At 33.5% G+C, this 21,433-nt stretch overlaps 3 protein-coding genes across 12 annotated transcripts in view; all 3 read right to left on the bottom strand.

The window, feature by feature from the left end:
* Positions 1-6,175, bottom strand: part of LOC105338296 (uncharacterized) — a 46,675-nt gene extending 40,500 nt beyond the window's left edge. For 3 of the 9 annotated variants that reach the window (XR_010711090.1, XR_010711089.1, XR_010711088.1), the window contains exon 1: positions 5,792-6,171. Coding sequence is in view for 1 of the 9 variants with exons in the window: in XM_011443349.4 (XP_011441651.2) it covers positions 5,792-6,104 (313 nt within the window). In the remaining 8 variants the exon portion in view is untranslated. Of the gene's footprint in view, positions 1-5,791 lie in introns of all 9 variants that reach the window. The other 6 variants (XR_010711092.1, XR_010711091.1, XR_010711095.1 and 3 more) reach the window with 4 other exon arrangements.
* A 1,888-nt stretch (positions 6,176-8,063) lies between these two features.
* On the bottom strand, positions 8,064-10,986 carry LOC136269428 (uncharacterized). 2 transcript variants are annotated; one of them, XM_066076391.1, is made up of 7 exons: positions 10,794-10,986; positions 10,430-10,663; positions 10,245-10,298; positions 9,669-9,874; positions 9,270-9,432; positions 9,032-9,142; positions 8,064-8,924 (listed from the first exon to the last, which is right to left on the bottom strand). In XM_066076391.1, exons 2-7 carry the CDS (start codon positions 10,545-10,547, stop codon positions 8,896-8,898), a joined length of 681 nt encoding a protein of 226 aa, XP_065932463.1. In that variant the 5' UTR covers positions 10,548-10,663; positions 10,794-10,986; the 3' UTR covers positions 8,064-8,895. The 2 variants fall into 2 exon arrangements, with proteins under 2 accessions (XP_065932463.1, XP_034303371.2); XM_034447480.2 differs by having other exon boundaries at positions 9,693-9,874; positions 10,794-10,980.
* The window catches only part of LOC105338295 (uncharacterized), a 60,711-nt gene continuing 50,072 nt past the window's right edge, over positions 10,795-21,433 (bottom strand). The window contains exons 4-8 of the mRNA XM_034447474.2: positions 13,242-13,275; positions 12,151-12,252; positions 11,737-11,824; positions 11,437-11,583; positions 10,795-11,036 (exon numbers count right to left, since the gene is read on the bottom strand). Of these exons, the coding sequence (XP_034303365.1) occupies positions 10,987-11,036; positions 11,437-11,583; positions 11,737-11,824; positions 12,151-12,252; positions 13,242-13,275 (421 nt within the window). The 3' untranslated portion in view covers positions 10,795-10,986. The remainder of the gene's footprint in view (positions 11,037-11,436; positions 11,584-11,736; positions 11,825-12,150; positions 12,253-13,241; positions 13,276-21,433) is intronic.

Genomic DNA, 21,433 nt, shown 5'->3' on the forward strand with positions numbered 1-21,433 from the left:
TTTTAGCGTCAATCAAGGGACGCTTTGAGGGATTTGACAACCTCAAAAGCTTGCGTATCATCTAGCTCGTTGCTTCATTTGTAATATTGCCAAACAAAATTGTATTACCAACGCTGGTTGGCTATAACAATCATCCAGACCATTGAGTGAATAGATTACAATTTCTAGATCTTACCTAATTCTCAACGACACCTAACAACGTGACAGCGTCTGTACTTTTTGTGAATGAGGTAAATAATATTCAGTTTAAAAATAGGAACTGGCTATTAAAATAAGCCCGACCGCCAGGCTGTCTTTTGAAGTTTCGCCCCCGCCCGCCAGATGAAACAGGCCGTCTCGGGCGGTCGGGCGGGCTATTATTTCCAACCCTGATTATATATTATACAATATCAAACCATACAATACAATATTATATATTGCAATATCATATGAAACTATACCATGTGATAAAATAATATATATAATACAATATCATATTATACAATATTGAATCAGATTATACAATACTATAGATAACAGTATCATAATACAATATCATAATATACAAAAACAAGAGGCCCATGGGCCACATTGCTCACCTGAACAACAGTTCCTTGTAACATTCAATTTGGTATCATATGCTATTTCTATTTTAAACTTTGAAACCCTTTCTGGGGCCCCAGTATTGGTCCAGGGTTTATGGTTGGCTTTAACGATTTAGAATCTACACTATTTGAGGATGCTTGCATAGTAATCTCACAAACTGTAGGATTGTAATTCTCGAGAAGAAAATGTTTAAACATTTTCCATATATATTTCTATGTTAAACTTTGAACCCCTTCTGGGGCCCCAGTATTAGATCAAGGGTCACGGCTTTTATAATTTAGAATCTACACTTTTTGAGGATGCTTACGTAGTAATCTGACAAATTAAAGCAATGTAGTTCTCAAAAAGAAGATTTTTAAAACATTTTCCATACATACTTCTTCGATAAAATTTGAATCCGTCTTGGGTCACCAGCATCAGTCCAGGGGTCACTATTTTAAAAATATTGAATCTATATTATACAAGCTTGCATGCATATTTTTTTCACAAATTGTAGCATTGCAGTTCTCGAGAAGAAGATTTTTAAACATTTTCCCTATTTACTTCTATGTTAAACTTTAAACCCCTCTTGGGGCCCCAGTATTAGATTTTACCAGTTTAGAAACTACAATAGCCACAGATGCTTGCATAGTAATCCCACAAACTGTTGCACTGTAGTTCTTGAGAAGAAGATTTTCAAACATGTTCCCTATATATTTTTATGTTAACTTTGAACCCCTTCTGGGTCCCCAGTATTAGTCTAGGGGTCACAGCTTCCACAAATTAGAATTTTGACAATTTGAGGATGCTTGCACAGTAATCCCACAAACTGTTGCATTGTAGTTCTTGAGAAGAAGATTTTTAAACACTTTCCCTATATACTGCTATGTTAAACTTTGAACCCCGCCTGGGGCCCCAGTGTTGGTTCGGGGGTCACGATTTTTACAATTTATAATCTTCACTATATATACAAGCTTTTGTGTAAATATTGGCATTTCTGGTGCAGTGGTTCTTGAGAAGAAGATTTTTAAACATTTTTTCTACATATTTCTATGTTAAACTTTGAACCCCTTCTGGGTCCCCAGTATTAGTCTAGGGGTCACAGCTTCCACAAATTAGAATCTTGACAATTTGAGGATGCTTGCATAGTAATCCCACAAACTGTTGCATTGTAGTTTTTGAGAAGATTTTTAAACACTTTCCCTATACTGCAATGTTAAACTTTGAACCCCGCCTGGGGCCCCAGTGTTGGTTCGGGGGTCACGATTCTTACCATTTTTAATCTTCACTATATATACAAGCTTTCTTGTAAATATTGGCATTTCTGGTGCAGTGGTTCTTGAGAAGATTTTGAAACATTTTTCCTATGTGTTTCTTTGAACCCCGCCTGTGGCCCCAGTTTTGGTCCGGGGGTCACAATTTTTGCAATTTATAATCTTCACTATATATACAAGCTTTTATGTAAATATTGGCATTTCTGGTGCAGTGGTTCTTGAGAAGAAGATTTTTAAACATTTTTCCTATGTATTTCTAAGTTAAACTATGAACCCCGCCTGGGGCCCCAGTTTTGGTCCTGGGGTCACGACTTTTGCAATTAAGAATTTTCACTATATATACAAGCTTTTGTGTAAATATTGGCTTTTCTGGTGCAGTGGTTCTTGAGAAGAAGATTTTTAAACATTTTTCCTATGTATTTCTATGTTAAACTTTGAACCCTGCCTGGGGCCCCAGTTTTGGTCCGGGGGTCACGATTTTTGCAATTTAAAATTTTCACTATATATACAAGCTTTTATGTAAATATTGGCATTTCTGGTGCAGTGGTTCTTGAGAAGAAGATTTTTAAAGACATGCACCCTATACTCACTGTTTCGCAATTATCTCCCTTTCAAAAAGGGATTAGCCCTTTATTTTAGCAATTTATAATCCCCTTCCCATAAGGATGCCTTGTACTAAGTTTGGTTAAATTTGGCCCAGTGGTTTTTAGAGAAGAAGTCAAAAATGTGAAAAGTTTACAGACGGACAGACAGACGACGGGTGATCAGAAAAGCTCACTTGAACCTTCGGTTCAGGTGAGCTAAAAATGATACAATATCATATCATATAAATTTTTTACAAAATAATATATGATATAATATTGTATCATATAAAACAATAGTGTATCATATGATACAATACTATATAATAGGAATCATGTTCTATCATTTAACAACAAATACATCTATCAAGCTAGTTTGAATGACGTAGGATTTCTTTTAGCATCCTTGGTAATGGAGATCAGGCTCTGCATCTGGAGATACCTATGCAATTCATTTATATCATAGTTAAATCAACTATGCAAGTTTGAAATAGCACTATTATCTATTAAACAAGTGACCTGTTTCATAAAACTAAACTTCATCCAGCATCCAAAACCTATGGCTCAGATTCAGCATTCTAGTCTGTCATGAGCATTAGTATCATAAGATGCACCATCCATGCAAGTTTGGTGAAGTTAGGACCATTAATAACTAAGATATAATCATCAGAGGGCACCTGCTCCAAAAACTTTAACCAGCTGACCAGCTCTAAAAACCTTAACCTCATCCAGCATCCGAAACCTACGGCTCAGATTCAGCATTCAAGCTTGTCGGGTGCATCAGTATCATAAGACGCACCATCCATGCACGTTTGGTGAAGTTAGGACCAGTAGTAACTAGAACTGTCCTATTGGGACTAATACCCCCGCAAGGCTAATTTCAAATGGGACAAATAATTGAATTGTATAATAAAGGTTTGCGACACATAAATAAAAAAAAATTCTAGAATTGTTAAAAAACTCAATTACACATGTAGTTAACAAAGAAAAATTAAAATCAAAATTTTCAAAACTTCACTGTAAATACATATGTATAACAGTAATACATTTACAAATTTATGTATCTGGTGATATTTTTTTATTTCATTGTTTTAAAGAAAAACCAACAAAGTGACAATAACCCCTCCCTTTGCAGTAAATGAAAATAGCCAAGCAATGCTCTTCTGTTGATAACACTTTGAATATCTTTCTAATCAGAGTCTTGACAGATGCAATTAGTTGTTTCAAATTTTCCTCACTTTCTCCTATGGTACAATGCAACTCACTATCAGAAAATTGATCCCATAGGACTATGATTTTCTTTGATGAGCTTGTTAAATTGGATAAAATCCCAAAACATTATCATAATTAGCATACTACATAAAAATATGAAAAAAAGAAAATTTAATATTACAAACAATTTTAAAATTGCCTAAACACTACAATCATATCAGTAATTTTGAATTTCATTTAAATTAATGCCCTATAGGGTCACTTCATCAATTTACTTGACTAATAAATTTAAACAGCTTCTAATAATAGCTAACTTCTTTATTAATAATGATATTATTTATTTCATTATAATGATAGAAACTTTTGGTTTACATGAAGCAGTATTAAAATAACCCCAAAACCACCGCCCATTTTACAGATTATCAATTTTCCCTAAACCCATGCTCCATCTAAACCATGGCTCAGATAATGGCCCCCTTGGGACAACTGAATTCAGCCACACTTGTCTTTGATGTTCTTATTAGCTCCTAAGAATTTATCAATGACAAACAGAAATTTTGCATTGTCAGTTGATAGAATACTTATAAAAAATAAATTAAGTTAAGAAATAAAGACAAAAAACCTCCATCTGGATGTATTAATATAAATATATTTTAGAGTGTTTACTATTAATTAATTAATAACCGAAAGTCTGTAAGGATTACCTCCCTTACTTTTCAACATCAGTGTATAATATATAGAATAAGGAAAATGAAAACTGTCATAAAATCATTAAATCTTGTCTGATCTTAAAAAAAATTGCAGGTGCACATCTTCAGATGGTGTTCAACATATGTACAAATTTTCAGACTGTTCCATGCAGTAGTAAAAAATTCTATAGGGGGGACAAAGTTGCGTCTACAGACAGAGGGACAGACGGACGGACAGACGGACGGACAGACGGACAGACAGACAGACGGACAGGGTGAAACCAATATACCCCTCTAAACTTCGTTTGCGGGGGTATAACTAAGATATAATCATCAGAGGGCACCTGCTCCAAAAACTTTAACCAGCTCTAAAAACCTTAACCTCTTCCAGCATCTGAAATTCATGGCCCAGAGTAAGCATCCAAGTCTCTCAAGTCCATGAGTAGGTCCAGATACATCATCCATGCAAGTTTGGTGAAGATAGGACAAGTAATAAGTTAGATACAGGACCTGCTACAAAAACTTTAACCAGGTGGGACGCCGACGCTGAGGGTATAGCATAAGCCCCCCCCCCCCCCCCCAACTTCGTCTCTGCGAGCTAAAAATTATCATGTTTTTCTTATTTTCAGTAGGAAATTGAGTGTGTATAACTGCTTTGTTAATACTCAGCATTACAGTTTGGTCAATTTTTTGGATGCGCATTATACACCCGAACTAGTTTTTTTCACCACTTTCAGATCCAAAATGGGGGGGGGGGTGCGTATTTTACACTACTGTGCATTATATTCAGTGGATTACGGTACTCACTTTTGTCACCACCATGTATGCGTGTCCAATTTAACTATTTAACCAAAAATCCCCTTTTACACAGTTCAATACAGGGCTTAATTGAATATTTTTGGTACCTAGGCCGGGTCCTGTACCCTTTTAATTGGGAATTTTTTCATCGAAAAATTGCTCTTTTGGGAAAAAACAGTTTAACTAATATTACTCAACACAAGTTAGCAAAAACCAAAACTTTATACAGTTTTCTTGGTTTTCATTTCATATTACATGTTTAATCATTAAATTGATGTTTTCATTACAGTAAACCATATTGACAGGACACTCAGATATTTTGATCACAGGCACCTGAATTTTTATCAATAAGTCGCTCAATAAGACAAATATAAAAAAATTCTACCTCATCTATACATAAATACAAATTTATAATTTAAATGTGTATTTATATATAGAGGAGGTAGAATTTTTTTTATATTTGGCTAACTGAGCGACTGATTATTAAAAATTCAGGTGCCTGTGTTTTGATAAGGATATCTTATTCAGCATAGGTACAAAATCATTCAGCATCCTATCTTCCATGTTTTATAACACATTATCTGATTATTACGCAATTATTTTGGGAAATTTTCAATTAAATTGGGTTCTTTAAGGGATATTAAACCCTGCATTACTTAATTCCTTTTCTCACCTTTAGCTTTGTAAAATGCATTAAGGCGTAAAAAAGCTTCTTTCATGTGAGGTTCCATGTTTTTTATGTCATCACTGCTTGCTTTCTCCATAGTTTCCAAGAAAGAAACTCCGTCATTGAAGATTAATGTAAAAGGAAAAAAACATGGCCGTCGTTTTGTTTTGTCCCTCAACACTTCATATCCACAAGAGACCTCTGAAAATGATATACTTTCCGTCCCATTACAAGATTTTAGTTTGATAATAGCAAATTGTAGCTTATTAAGTCCCAGGGCTGTTAGACCCTCAAATATCCGCTTGTCAAATTCCTCCATCTTAGTTCAAGAAGTCTCTCCGATTTACGCGCTGGAGATAAACAAAAGCGCCACGTGGTTTATGCGGAGGTGATTGGCTGTTCGTTCGCTCTAAAACAGGTTCGCCCTTGACGCCGTTCGCTCTAGGTCCGTTCGCCCTTGACGCCGTTCGCACTTAGTTTTATATATAATTATATTTATATATATCTGTCATATAATGTAGTTATATATTTTTGTATTCTGATCAATTCACCTTATAATATAACCATATTATAATAATTAAATTTCCAGTGATTAAAAAAGATCTTATAATCTTTTTATTAATTAATTTAAATAAAATTAAATTAGTAATTGATTAAATATATATAATTTGTAAATTATGTGCTTACAATGAAGTTATTGATAAATTTATCTTCTTTTCAACCTTAATTAATAATTTGTTATCCTTTCATCATGCCTGTACCAATGATTTTCATCTATAGTCTGTCCCAAGTTATTGCTTCCATCACGTTTTGATGATTTTTAATAAAAATACACATACCTGTGAAAGAAATGCTGTTGAAATAGATAAAAGGGAAAATATCCAAGATATCTTCATTGACAAATTATCATTTTTCACTCATAAAAGTTCACATATATGCAGGAACGAAAACAAGTTTCTTACGGAGATTTGTTGATATTTTAATTTTCAGCATCTTATCCGTCCTAGTACAGGCATTTTACACGCATTTTCCATCCATCTTCTTTGCTTTAAATACTGTATATACACCTTAAAGTTTTTAAACTGGTCTCACCGCTTTTGACAATTTAACAAAGTTAGGCGAGACCATATGACAGTATTTATAGGATTTAGCTTTTGTACTTTCTTATATTTACATCTTTTCTCCATTCGGAAGTTCTCGGGACACCTCGCACAATTTTTCAACTTTATCATCTGGGCTTACTAATGGCTGATGTAATGCTAAATCTCCGTAGACTTTCTATTTTGGGATGTGTATTGAAACCTGAAGCGGTAGAGGGGGCGTTTCAAAACAGATAATCTGGACATTTTTCATATTAGTGGATGAACATAGTTTGAGCACAAAGGTATTTATGATTATCGAAATATCAAGCAAAAAGTGGTGGAAGCAAAAACTCGGGACAGAGTATAGTATAATATTGTAGTTTGTATAGTTCTTAATAATACAATTAACTGGGTCATCAGGTTGGTCAGCAACAGGGGCAGGTGCAGCATCAGTTAAAATATAAGTTAATACAATTTATTAACAACTATGTTTTATATATATATATATATATATATATATATATATTTAAACCTCATTCATTCATACAGACAGACAAACATAAATATAGAGTTTTCATGATCCAGCCCAGTTGAAGGAAAAAGTAATTAAAAAGAGTACTAATTAATAAAAAAGTCAAAAACGCTTAGAATCTATGATATAACTATGAACTATGAAACCTAAAATCCGCTGAAATGGTGTTAATTAACACATTGGCTAACGTTAACTATCATAATGAGACAAACCATTTAATTGATTAAGCAGCGTATGTGTGATTAAAAACTAATGCCACAGTATCTATATGCAGAGACGTATATACATGTATATACATATTATGTGTCCCAGTTAACACAGAAACATTATTAAAACGTTATGTAAACGTTTTTTAAATGTTACGAAAACATAATCTATAACGTTAAATTTACGTGAATTTGTATGGGTTTTTTAACGTAATTATAACATTATTAAAAAAGATGTTTTAAAACATTAATATAACATAAATACAAAAATTTTGGAAAACGTCTTTTAAAATGTCGGTGAAACATTTTTATAAAATGTTATGTTTAGGAAATTTTGTATGGTTTTTTTAACGTTATTGTATCGTTTCCTTGAAACGTTTGTACTGAACTATTTTAAAAACACTGTTGGTCAAATTTTCCAACATATTCTAGGAATAAAATGTAAAAAACAAATCATGTAAAAGAAATAACAAAAGTTGTTTAATTGACATATCCAACATTGCACAGCATTACATAATTAACACAAAAAATGATTTGCACATTTTTTTTTACTTCATCTGAACATTGTGTCCTTCTCAAATTTCTTATGAGGTTTAGGGGACATGCTTTTACAAACTGTTAATTCATGAATATATCAAAAAATGTCTAAAAACAAGTGATCTGTGAGCCAATGCTTACTAGCAGTGCCCCCGCTTTGGTGTAAATACACAAAAATTCAAAGTCAATTGGAGTCGGATTTGTTTGAAAATAAATTCCACTATAAGGCATGCCTAGATAAAGAATGTAACAATTTCAGACTTCTAGAATGAAAATTTTGTCGAAAATTTAAGTCTAAAAACTAACAGTCATAATTTGACAGGAAATTAAAACCAATACGGCAGACCTTGCTAAACAATGTGTGAAAAGTCTGTGATTAATAGTTGCTGAGAAAAATGTGACAGAAAATTTGTTACAGACAGAATGATCACTCACACGGACAGACAGACAGGGGTAAAACAGTATACCCCCTCTCCTTCAGAGTGGGGGTATAATAAATGTATATTAAAAAAGACCCAAAAGAATCTAAACTGATTCATGGTATATGTAATATGCATGATGATGATCTACATTATATGCAACATTTTAAAAGTTACGTTTCAAAACTGCACACTAACTGCATGCAAATGAAATGGTCGACATATTTTGTTTAAAAAGAGTCTAAAAATCACACAAGAAGTAAACTTGATGAGTAGGGTATAATATGCCATAATAATGTTCAGTTATTCTCAATCCGATTCCTCCGGAAAATCATCAACTCTTGGTCGTCCGTCTCCTTTTTTCTGCAATACATACATTAATTACCATTAGTGGTCATACAATAGGCACATCATTTATACAGTTATGATAACAATGCCATAAACATGTAATTCAGTACAAGTGTACATACTTAACATAGTTGGTTCCTCCAGGTTTGTTGGGAGCAACCTCAACACATCTAAAACTTCTCGTTTTATTGTTTCAAATGGAATGGACTTTTTAGATGCCTTGCGCGCAGCAGCTGATAAGAAAAAGAGGTAATTGTAATGAATAGAATGTCAAAATATATATGTTTGTGTGTGTGGACATTTATCATACAATAGAAATTTCAAATAACCATTTAGAAATATTAAATGCATGGAACATACACAAGACTATTTTGTACAGCTGGGTGCCAATAAAAGCACGCTTCCCCTTTTGTCCACATCCACTAAACTGGCTCATACAGTTGTTAGTCATGATGGACCTCATAATGACCCTTGTAATTTCTCCTGCATTGCTTCCACCTTGCAGGGAAGTCAATGCAATAATCTGAAATAAGATTTTACAAACATGAATTTCAATTAGAAACAAAAGGGTAACCAAGATAAATTTAGGAATTAAGTTATGAAAGTATAAGAGATATGCATTTTTGACATGATTACTTTTAAAGTAATTAATATTATGTTACGAGATTTTTACATCAAAGTTCAAAATGACAGATGTATTATTATTATTATTTTTTTTTTTACATCGATTTTTAAAAATTTTATTGCAAGTGACATTACTTTTGGATCAACCCTTGTACTTGCCAGCTTTTTCTGGGAAGAGTCATCCAGATTTTCTTGGAACTCCTCCACCTCTCTGCTGCTATTGAGTTTTTCTCCCTGCGGTAGCAATGTTTCCACAGTTCCATAGTGTGTATCCACTGTTACTATAAGATGCGATTTTATGGCCGCAACATCTTGTTGCAGGAGATTAAGTTTAGAAATAACTGAAATTGTGAATCATGCTAGTAATAAGTATAAGAAACAAATGCTGTAAACGTGGTTTAATATTGACGAGTTCAAAATTTGACAATCTTTATGTTAAAGGCAATTTTGACGAATTAATCTATCCTGTATATGATGTGAGAATTTTGACAAAATAAAAATCGCTAAAATAGTCAAAGTTAGCACATAGTCAAAATCTTCATGTTTAGATTAAGCCATTCTCTCTCTTTCTCAAATTAATAACATTGTAAATCTATTTTTAATCATATACTTGAATGCTTGTTTTATCCATTGCATTCACAAAATATATACTACAGCTTTAAAACAAAGAATATTTATCCAGATTAAATCACTAGAGGAATGTTTGCTGACCTTGCTGAAACAAATCAGGCAGGTTTGTGGTATCTGTTAGTTCATTGGCAGCAGCTGATAAAAAGAATTAACACTTTTAAATATCATTTAGGAACTTAGATCATACATGTTATATGTCATTATATGTGATTTATATATACATATTATAAGATAGAATATTGGACTTCATAGGCCCCAGCATGTACCTGGAATTGGAGGAGAATTTGATGGAGCATTGCTTGGATGTCTTTGCTCAACAGTGTTTGACCGTGGTGATCTGCGTAGCGTAAGCAATTGTGTCCTCACTGTGATGGGTGTGTACATTGTACCAGGGTTTACCGGAGATGGTGATTCTCTTGATGCTGTGTATGTTCCATTTTTCCATAAAGGCGTTAATTTACAATTAGGTCTTGATTTGCCAGGAGGGGAGACGTTTTTACCTAACAACAAAAATTAATTGAATATGTTACCAGTATATTATGCATTATTTTAACATATAGATCAATAATTTAAAAAGTATTATGACTACAATACTGTAGAATATTAAACATAATAGGACATAGCAAGTACCTTGAATAGGAAGAGACTTTGAAAGGGCATTGTTAGGTGGTTTGTCCTTCTTAACAGTAATCAAAGGTGATCTTCCAACAGGAATGGCAATCAACTGTCTTGGGGTCCTTCCACTGACATATTCTTGCACAGGAGATGGTGAGGATTCATCAGCATTGGATGGTGTAGTGGTCCCAGTTTTTTTCACCAGTGTTTAACATTGACGTAACTGATGTTTTTTAGGAGGAGAGGGCACACATTCACCTTTAAAATAGAAAAAAAAAGCACACCAGTTCATAAAAATAAGATTTAGTGCGTTTCTTTTTTTTTTTACTATAAGTAAAGTAAATATACTGTGATCTATAATAATTACATAATAGTGAGCACAAATAACATAATCAGCTCATTACACATCCTGACCCATTTAACCCCTGGGTAGGAAGACAGCACTGTAGAGTGCGCATTGTCTTGCCAAATGTTACAATGGCATTGTAGCAATATGCTGAAGACAGGCATCAAAAACGCAGAATTCTGAAGTGGGACAGACAGACGGACAGGCAAACTGACAGATGTAAAGGAAACCTACAGTCCCCACCGATGAAACCAGCCAGTAGGATTGACTTATATGTCTCATAACAATTTTTGGTTAGTGCAGAAACGTTACCTTCACTGTCAATTTCCGTGTCACTCAGAAATCTTGAGGGTACTAGCTGTTTGCGCTTTTTGGACTCTCCTTCACTTTGAGTTTCCACATTTGATGTGTCCAAAGCTCTCTTGTTGTACTTTCTGGCAGTTTCATAATCCTCATAATCTGAAAAATTTCATTTCATTCTCAATGTTTTCATATATATGTACATTATAATACTTATTCATTCATGTTGAATATTAAATCAATTTTAATTGTAATAATCAATATTAGGAATTTGTTTTTAAAAAAATTCCTATTCTTTTCCGATCTGCCTACATCTGTACTTTCTCCACTTCTTTTTATCTGGTAAGGACATTTTTTGGATTTTTTTTGTTGCACTGCTTGCAGGCCAGTAGCAATAGTCCTTTATTTTGAAAAAACCCTTTGATTTATTCATACAGTAATATAGAAGATGGATAGTAATTATAATTCTCTTAATAAAATATACAAATTATCTTCAAACACAAGTAATATCAGCATATAAATTATCAAAATTTTCTTGTAATGTACTGGTATGTCACACCGGTATGAATGCAACTTGGTTGTTCTGTCATTTGAAATAAGTGCATGCTTTACAACTTACACATACTGGTATAATTATAAATATATCTTGAATATATTTTCCTTGAAAATTAATGTAGTTAATTTTTTACACTATGTATTAAATAGCTTTTATGAATGTAAACTTACCCCATCCAACCATGATGCTGGCACACATTCAATAGTATTATCGTAAAAAAAGTGCAGTACTGCAAACATACCAATAGCTATATTCTGTAAACAACTGCAAACCTAAAATTGTATATATAAACAAGAGGCCCATGGGGCCACATCGCTCACCTGAGCAACAATAGCTTTATGTGGGTGTTCAAAGGATATTGTGCCATATGGCCCCTCGGTAGAATAACAAAAAGAATGCCGTATTCAAATTTTACACTTATTTTTGCATACACTTAATCTTTGACATCGTACCTTTATGAGATACCATTTAGTAGGTCCAGATGCATCATTCATGCAAGTTTGGTAAAGATAGGACAAGTAATAAGTTAGATACAGGACCTGCAACAAAAACTTTAACCAGGTCCGGACGCCGACGCCGAGGGTATAGCATAAGCTCCCCCCGACTTCGTCTCGGTGAGCTAAAAATGTGTCATCTTTTACTTTGTGGCATGTTTGATTGGTTTTAGAGGAAATGTAATAGGTAAATTTTGTACAGATTGGTAGACAGCACACGCTACTCATTGTATCAGAAATGCTCACAAGAACTTAAAGCTGAAGTGAGCTAAAAATAAAATTATTAAAATTATTAATAACAAATAATAAAAATCATATGTAAATACACATCAATAAATGATGTAAACTCACAAATACATTTTTTTCTGACAGCAACCTCTTTCCAACTAGTTGAATAAACAATATTTTATCTTACATGCGAATATGTATTTTACCATAGTAAAAAATTGATCCAGTTGTTATACAAATAAATTACAATATTTTTTTTATAGATGTTAAAAAATAAATGAATAGGTTGTAAAAGAAAGCATCTATACAAACAAGTATTCAGAATGATTTCTATGACCTAATTTGCAATTAACTTTTTCGAGCTGCCTCTCTTCTGACCTCCATCATTTTAATGAGCAAAAGTGCCTTAAATAGATCCTTGCAATCGTGTCTTTTTAAGAAATTATAGCGTCGACTATAGTAAAATTCTGGATATTCTCCATCATTCAATTTCATTGATCCAGGTCTGTTTACTGGGGTGTTTTGAATTTTCTGCATACCTGTTGGATGGACTTTGAGGAATGTAACTCGTATCTGCAAAATATAATTGTCAATGAATTGCTTTAATAAAATTTTCAGACATGATTTCAATCAAGAGAGTAATGAAAATAAAAATTTAATATTATCAACAAAAAAATTCTGGCTTGTGTGTCAGAAAATATGCATGTTCATTTTTTTCCACTTTTATAATGAACACAATAAGGCCAAAAAAATTAACGATTTGTTTCTCAGACACCGCCATATCAGTAAAATTATTGCTGCATCAAACTTTTTAATTGTCGTTTTTCTAGATTTTTCATATCTTATTATTATTGGTTTGGTTGACTCAGAGAAAGTCAATGAAAAACATGATTTTTATAGCTGATACACATCAACCACTGAAATGTCTCTGTTATCTTCAGAAATTGAAGCTTCAATTATATTGTCTTGTAGCAGGGATAAAGGACAATTGAATAGTTTGAGAATTTTATGACTAATTTGGAAAGTTAGACATTGCATTTTTTACTTTACCATTATTTCTGTAATGTTCCCCAGGTACTAAAGAACACCCCAAATAAATGCTTTATTTGAAAAATGTTTTTATCAGGCAAATTTAACTTGTAAAATGTCATTTGAAGTCCCATACTTCAGTTCAGACTTGTGTTAATACAGAGGGTTCCGCTTAATCTGATCGTCAATTTGTCAGAGAAAAATTATCAGATTAACCGATTATTAGATTAACCGATTTAGCGTTTTTGTGGTCTATGATTTTGGTATAGAATAAAATATAACTTGTTTAAGACATATTTTATCAATGAAAAGATATAATCTGTATGTCAATAGTTTGAAATGAAATAATTTACCTTGCATTAGCAATGAAATAGCATTTTAGTCTTTATTTTGTTTGTAAATGCTCAAAAGAAAATGTTTCTCCTTATTACGATGGTTTCAAAGTGGCCGCCATTTTGACAGGAAGTAATAAGAGGAAATGGCTAATTGTCTGAGCAGTCCCTCTTTTCACCTGGACAATTTATTTTAATTCTATTTCTGTTATATAAAATGCTCTTAAATAATTAATTATGCATGATAAAAAATTATTTGAATTTTATTTATTAAGTTTTCTACCCCGAAGTAAAATTGAAATTGATCAGAATTTCCTCGATGTCACATGTTCCAAAGCCAGTCACTTTTGATTCAGAAATTACATGTTTAGATATTTCTTAATGGTGCAAGCCCAGCATGAAATTAACACATGCAATTGGCAAATAAACAAACAATAAAATGTGTACACAGGTAAGGTCAGTCCTGTGTGCGGTCATCCGGAACAACTATCGATGTCGGTAGCTTTCATCTTAGGAAGAAGGTAGCCACCCGTGTGCGTTGAAGTGTAACTAATGCCCTGTAAAGAGTTACTGTGTACACAAGAGGGGTGTCAACCAATTAAACAAAGGAATATACGGGTGTAAGAGGGTGGGAAATCATTATTACACGGTCACAATCCTATCAGATTAACCGAAAATGACATTTTTTTCTATCAGATTATCAGGAAAAAATATAAAGGGATATATAAGAAATGGTTCGGTGTTTTGATATTATATCAGATTAACCGAATTATTCGATTAACCGCTATCAGATTAAGTGGAACCCTCTGTACTGTGAAGGGGAAGATGAATTGCAATACAAAGCAGCTGCATTACCAATTTCCATGTTTGTTCATTGACAAAAACTCTTTCTTTGAAAAGGAAATATATACAGTTTAAACTAAAAGGAACAAAAAATAACATTTAACCTTTATAGTAAATTTTATGTATCAGTTTGATGAATATCTGCTGATGAGTACAAAAATAAATAACTATAAAAGATGGGTTAACTGTAAATTTGTGTCTTAACCCTAAAACAAAAATACAGGCCTGCCTCATCAATATTCTACTACAACATCAACATTTCTAAATTTTGGCCCAAGAAAGTAATGATTAATTTTTGGGGGCCTAATTCAAGAATCGTGGGCTGGATCAAGTGTTTAAAAATATATAAAGTTATAAGTTACAAGAGACCAATGAGACACATCGCTAACCTGAGCAACAATAGCCATGATAAAATCAGCTCTATGGAGTCATATACAAAATATCTGGACAATGTAGTAGAATAATACTCTGTAAATAAAGATCCTGTATAAATTTTTCTACAGTCAGGGGTCGAAATTAACGGGAAATACTTGCTAAATGCGAGTTAAAAATTGAAATTGCGAGTTAAAAGAGACCTGTGGTCGCTAACTTTTACTAGTAACAAAATAACGGGTTTTTTTTGGTTTTGTGGTTTATCTGTTCAGATAATAAATGGCTCCGTAATCATAGTGTTTTTAACAAATGATAATCATGAATATTATGTATGATTTAATACAATTAATGTTAATTAAACAACTAATTATAACAGAATTCGTTTCCCCTTTATCTTTTACATCCCTCTGCAGCCCTACCGTTGAACACGTAAACACATGCGCTAATTGTCACTCCTTTAAAGCAAATTTATAAGTTTTAAAACGTCTTTTATACCCATGTTGTCTGCGATGGGAATTCAGATTGAGCAGTTTACTTTTAAGATTAATTGATGTATAAAGTAGTAAAAGTTTTAAAACACAGTAAAAGGTTCTAACACAGACACTAGCAATTAAGACACATGGAATTAAAGACGTTTACAGTATGTACTACAGAAAATTAGTTTATGAAATTATTCAAATTATTACTATGAGAAGATTAGTTTAATTTTACAAGTAAAACAAAATTCCACTGGCTAAAATTTGCGAGTAGTCAAAAAAGTTAATTTCAATACCTGTACAGATATTCTTATGTTAAGTATTGAGCCCCTTTTGTAACAGGATTTCATAGCCATATCACATATTAAGTATTGCAGTTCTCAAGAAGATCATAAACAATTTCCAATACATATTTACACCTACATCAGACTTTGAACCCTAGTGGAGTCCAATAATTGTCCAAGGGCAACAGTCTTAATAATAACTACCTGGGGATGCTGCCACACAAGTTAAGGCTTTCTTGGTTGATTGGTTTCTGAGAAGAAGATTTTTAAAGATTTTCTCTATTTATTCCTATGTAAAAATTTGATCCCCCATTGTGGCCCCACCCAACCCCCTGGGGGATCATGATTTTCACAACTATGAATCTATAAACATATTGGAACAAATTTGAATCTACCCTATCTGAGGATGCTTCCACACAAGTTTCAACTAACCTGGCTGACTAGTTTCTGAGAAGAAGATTTTTAAAGATTTACTCAATACATTCCTATGTAAAAATTCAACCCCCATTTTGGCCTCACCCTACCCCCGGGGTCATGATTTCCACAACTTTAAAATCTACCCTACCCAGAGATGCTTCTACACAAGTCTTAGCTTTTCTGACTGATTAGTTTCTGAGAAGAAGATTTTTAAAGATTTACTCAATACATTCCTATGTAAAAATTCAACCTCCATTGTGGCCTCACCCTACCTCCAGGGTCATGATTTCCACAACTTTAAATCTACCCTACCCAGGGATGCTTCTACGTAAGTCTTAGCTTTCCTGGCTGATTAGTTTCTGAGAAGAAGAGATTTTTAAAGATTTACTCAATATATTCCTATGTAAAAATTCAACCCCCATTTTGGCCTCACCCTACCCCAGGGGATCATTATTTTCACAATTTTTAATCTACAATACCTGAGGATGCTTCCACACAAGTTTCAGCTTTCCTGGCTGATTAGTTTCTGAGAAGATTTTAAAAGATTTACCTAAAATATTCCTATGTAAAATTTGACCTCCCATTGTGGTCCCACCCTACCCCTGGGGTCATGATTTCCACAACTTTGAATCTACACTACCTGAAGATGTTTCCACGTAAGTTTCAGCTTTCCTGGTCAAATGATTCTTGAGAAGAAGATTTTTAAAATTTCTCAAAAATTTTCAATAATTTCTAATCGTCTCTCTTGAAAAAGGGCGTGGTCCTTAACTTCCACAACTTTGAATCCCCTTTGCCTAAGGGTGCTTTGTGCCAAGTTTGGTTGAAATTGGTTTAGTGGTTCTGTAGAAGATGTTGAAATGTGAAAAGTTTACGGACAGACGGACGACAGACAAAATGTGATCAGAAAAGCTCACTTGAGCTTTCAGCTTGGGTGAGCTAAACAGAGGCCCAATGAACTTTGAGCTACTTTTGAACAGGATGATTTCAAAGTCATATCACATAATGAATATTACAGTTCTCAAAAAGATCTTAAGCAATATATATAAACCTACATAAAACTTTAAGGCTCTTCTGAGCCCAAAAAGGATGACTGCACTTAAGGACATGCGATATTTGCGAGAAAATAAACTATTAAAAGAGGAATTTTTCTTTCAATTGCAGAAATGGTCCACATCTAAACTGCAACTTTACGTAATTGCGTTAAATAAAAGTATGTTGTTACCAAGTACAAATTTGTTTTCATAGGCGGGGGTCATCACGATTTCTTGAATCTCCATACGATAATGAGGACGCCCACTTTTATACTGACTTCGTACATAGTCAGCGCATGTTTGTCTATTGTTCTCCGTTTAACAGTAGTTGTATATTTGCATTATCAAAGTTATGTCAATAGGAGATTAATAGACAAACATGCGCTCATGGTTAAAATGAGAAAAACCTGCTTCTTCTTACTTTCGCTTTCCCTGTTGTAACCAAGGGTTGATGCATGTTGAATATTATAATTCACCATGTGATTTCTCACCTCAGGTAACTTTCTGAATACAAAATTATATCACGTGGCGTGTAAGGTAGCGTGTTATGTGCTAACTAGGACAATGTTTTCAAACACGTTAAGTTGTCGAGCATTGATTTAAAGACTTCTGTACTTTCCTGGGCGTGGTGAAATTGTTGAAACCATAGTAAATAATATACTTGTACCATATAGAACAGATAGGGTTATGATGAAAGAGTGATCACAAACTTTTATACATAGCATTGTTTTTCATGCTAGTCTAATTTTAGTACCTGCATTCTGATAATGTCAGCTCCATCTCTCATGCATATTAATATTGATCTAATGTTTGGTCAAGGGCAGGCAAGCAAAAATTCTCCTTTTTTCAAAAGTTGTATAGAGAAAAACATAGAATGAGCTTATTGTATCACAGTCTAAAATCTTAATTCATGTTGGAAATGGACTAGACTCTTTAAAAAATTAACAAAAGTGATATTAGGTTAAGAAATAAACGCAACAGAAGCGACCGAAAAGGGCCCAAAACCCGGCGCTAAGTGCAGTCATCCTTTTCCAAGTTTTATGCAATTGAGAATCAATAATATGTCAAGATCCTCGCATTTTAGTAAAACCATTTATTTTAACGTTTAAGTTTACAAGAATAATTTTTTTCCTTTGCAAATATTGCCCTTTCCCATATTGTAGCCCCACCCTACCCCCGGGGTCATGATTTTCACAACTATCCCGGGATGCTTCCACACCAGTTTCAGCTTTCTTGGCTGATTGGTTTCTGAGGAGAAGATTTTTAAAGATTTACTCTATATATTCCTTATGTAAAAATTCAACCACCATTGTGGCCCAATCCTACATCCAGGGATCAAGATTTTCCTAACTTTGAATCTACGCTACCTGAGTATGCTTCCAAACAAGTTTCAGCTTTCTTGGCTGATCAGTTTCTGAGAAGAAAATTTTCAAAGATTTACTCTATATATTCCTATTTTATAAATTTGACCACCCATTGTGGTCCCATCCTACCCTCAGGGGTCATGATTTTTACAACTTTAAAATCTACACTGCCTGAGGAAGCTTCCACACAAGTTTCCTGGCTGATTGGTTTCTGAGATTTTTAAAGATTTACTCTATATATATTCCTATGTAAAAATTCGACCCCCCCCCCTTTGTGGCGCCACCCTATCCCCAGGGTCATGATTTTCACAACTTTGAATCTACACTACCTGAGGATGCTTCTGCATAAGTTTCAGCTTTCCTGGCCAAATTGTTCTGAGAAGAAGATATTTGAAAATATCTTAAAATTCTTTAATAATTCCTAATTATCTCCCTTTGTACAAGGGCGCGGTCCTTTATATTCACAACTTTGAATCCCCTTTGCCTATGGGTGTTTTATGCCAAGTTTGGTTGAAATTGGCCCAGTGGTTCTGGAGAAGATGTTGAAATGTGAAAAGTTTACGGACAGACAGACGACAGACAAAATGCGATCAGAAAAGCTTACTTGAGCTTTCAGCTCAGGTGAGCTAATAATTTCAAAAAGCATACTCAACTGCATACCCAAGTTTTCTCAATGGTAAAGCAAAGTACTCTATCAGATATTGGTGACAATTCCAGGTGTACAAACAGTTCACCAATATGCTGAGACCAGATCCTTTGGTCCCCAATGTAAGAAGGTTCAGCTTCAGTTATGGAGCTAGTTCTGAGCTTCTTTTTGGGAGGTGACAAATCATCATCATCTTTTGACAAGGTTTTCTTTACCTAAGAATTAAAAAAAAATATCTTTCATATAAACTTCTTGCTTGGTAAGATTTCATAAGATTTCAACACCTCTGAATCATAATTTTTTCACTGACAAACAAGAGGCCCACGGGCCACATCACTTACCTGAGCTACTAATCATCTGACAAGCTTCTGTATATTAGCACAATTCTATATATAAAATTTAAAAAAACATAGGTAAGATCACTGAGAGGAGACATCACTTAAATAAGAATACTATTTTTATATGAAAATCATAGTTATTGATCTTTTATCAAAATATGGGATACTGAAGTGTGGTTTGAAACAATATTGTATAATATCAAAGGATACAAAATTGTATGATAATCAAATTATATACTGTGGTTTCATCAATATTCGTTGAATATCAATTTTCGTGGATTTCGTTGTGAAGTTGATCCATGAAATCAAATGTTCAAATGTTTGTGTTCACAAACAAATGTTCATGGAAATCAAACGGTTGAAAGATCAAGATTAACGGAAGTTGTTTTTCGGAACTCTCGAGAGTTACTATGACAGTAGCTTAGCTAAATTTAGTGTTCCGAGAGTATGATACAGAAGTGAATACACGGTGCGTCCATAGAAGCAACTTTTTTAGACACTTCATTGGACAAGTCGCAGTGTCTAAGTTTTGTTGGGCACTAACTTTCATGTACCCAATTAAGGCATTTTAAGTAGATTTAGCGACACTTCCTTTTGGGTATACCCAATAAGAAAAAAGTACCCAATTAGTACCAACTGAGTATAAAAAGAACCCAATACATGCACTCTCGTGAACAAGGACGGACAGATGGACGACAGACAAAATGTGACTAGAATAGCTCACTTGAGCTTTCAGCTCAGGTGAGCTAAAAATTTTAGTATTCACGATACCTTACGTATGAAGCCAAGAGAAAGGGGCTGGTCCCATTAATTAGGGGCCAAGATATTTGTATTTGTGAGACCTTTTGTATGAAATCAAGAAAAGGGGCTGTAAAGTCTATTACAAATAACTTATAAACCTGTTAAAACAATAAAGATTTTGTAATACATTAAAGAAGCAAAGTTGTTGATCATAACAATATCTAAGGGGAAGAAGAATTTTTAAAATTTGGCTATTTCTTGTAATTTGGCCCTGCCTAGGGTACTCTAGGGGTGGTAGCGCCATGAATTTCACAATTTTGATTCCTCCTACCATAGAGATGCTTCACACCAAAAATAATAACAATTGGTGCTTTAGTTTTTAAGAAGAAGTTAAAAATGCACGTCGCTAGTGATGAAATGATCATTGCCGATGATCGATTATCTATCGTTCTAAGACCCACAATGCTACTAATCGATTTCAAAATAAAAGTCGCCAACATCGCTAACCAAAATATAAAAGAAATCTGGATTTTGGTTAGTTTTGGGTCAGATTTTATTTTCCCGATATATAAACAAGAAAAACAAAATGGCAGAAGTTGATTGCTTGAATGGTAACAGTAAAAATATTTGGACAAATAAAGGAGATTGAGTTACTTTAATCCATCCTCAGGAGTTAAAATGTCAAATATCTGGGAGTTTATTATACTCTACAAATTATAAAGAAACCCTCTAACGAAAATCAACATAAACTGAGTAAAAATTGCACATCTGGAATATACTCTTACATTTCAATATTCAAATACAATTACATTTACAATTTTTATAGTAATGAAGCAGCATTTTCAATTTCAAATAAGT

The sequence above is a fragment of the Magallana gigas genome, chromosome 2 (genome assembly GCF_963853765.1).
Source record: "Magallana gigas chromosome 2, xbMagGiga1.1, whole genome shotgun sequence".
NCBI classification, from domain to species: Eukaryota; Metazoa; Mollusca; class Bivalvia; order Ostreida; family Ostreidae; genus Magallana; species Magallana gigas.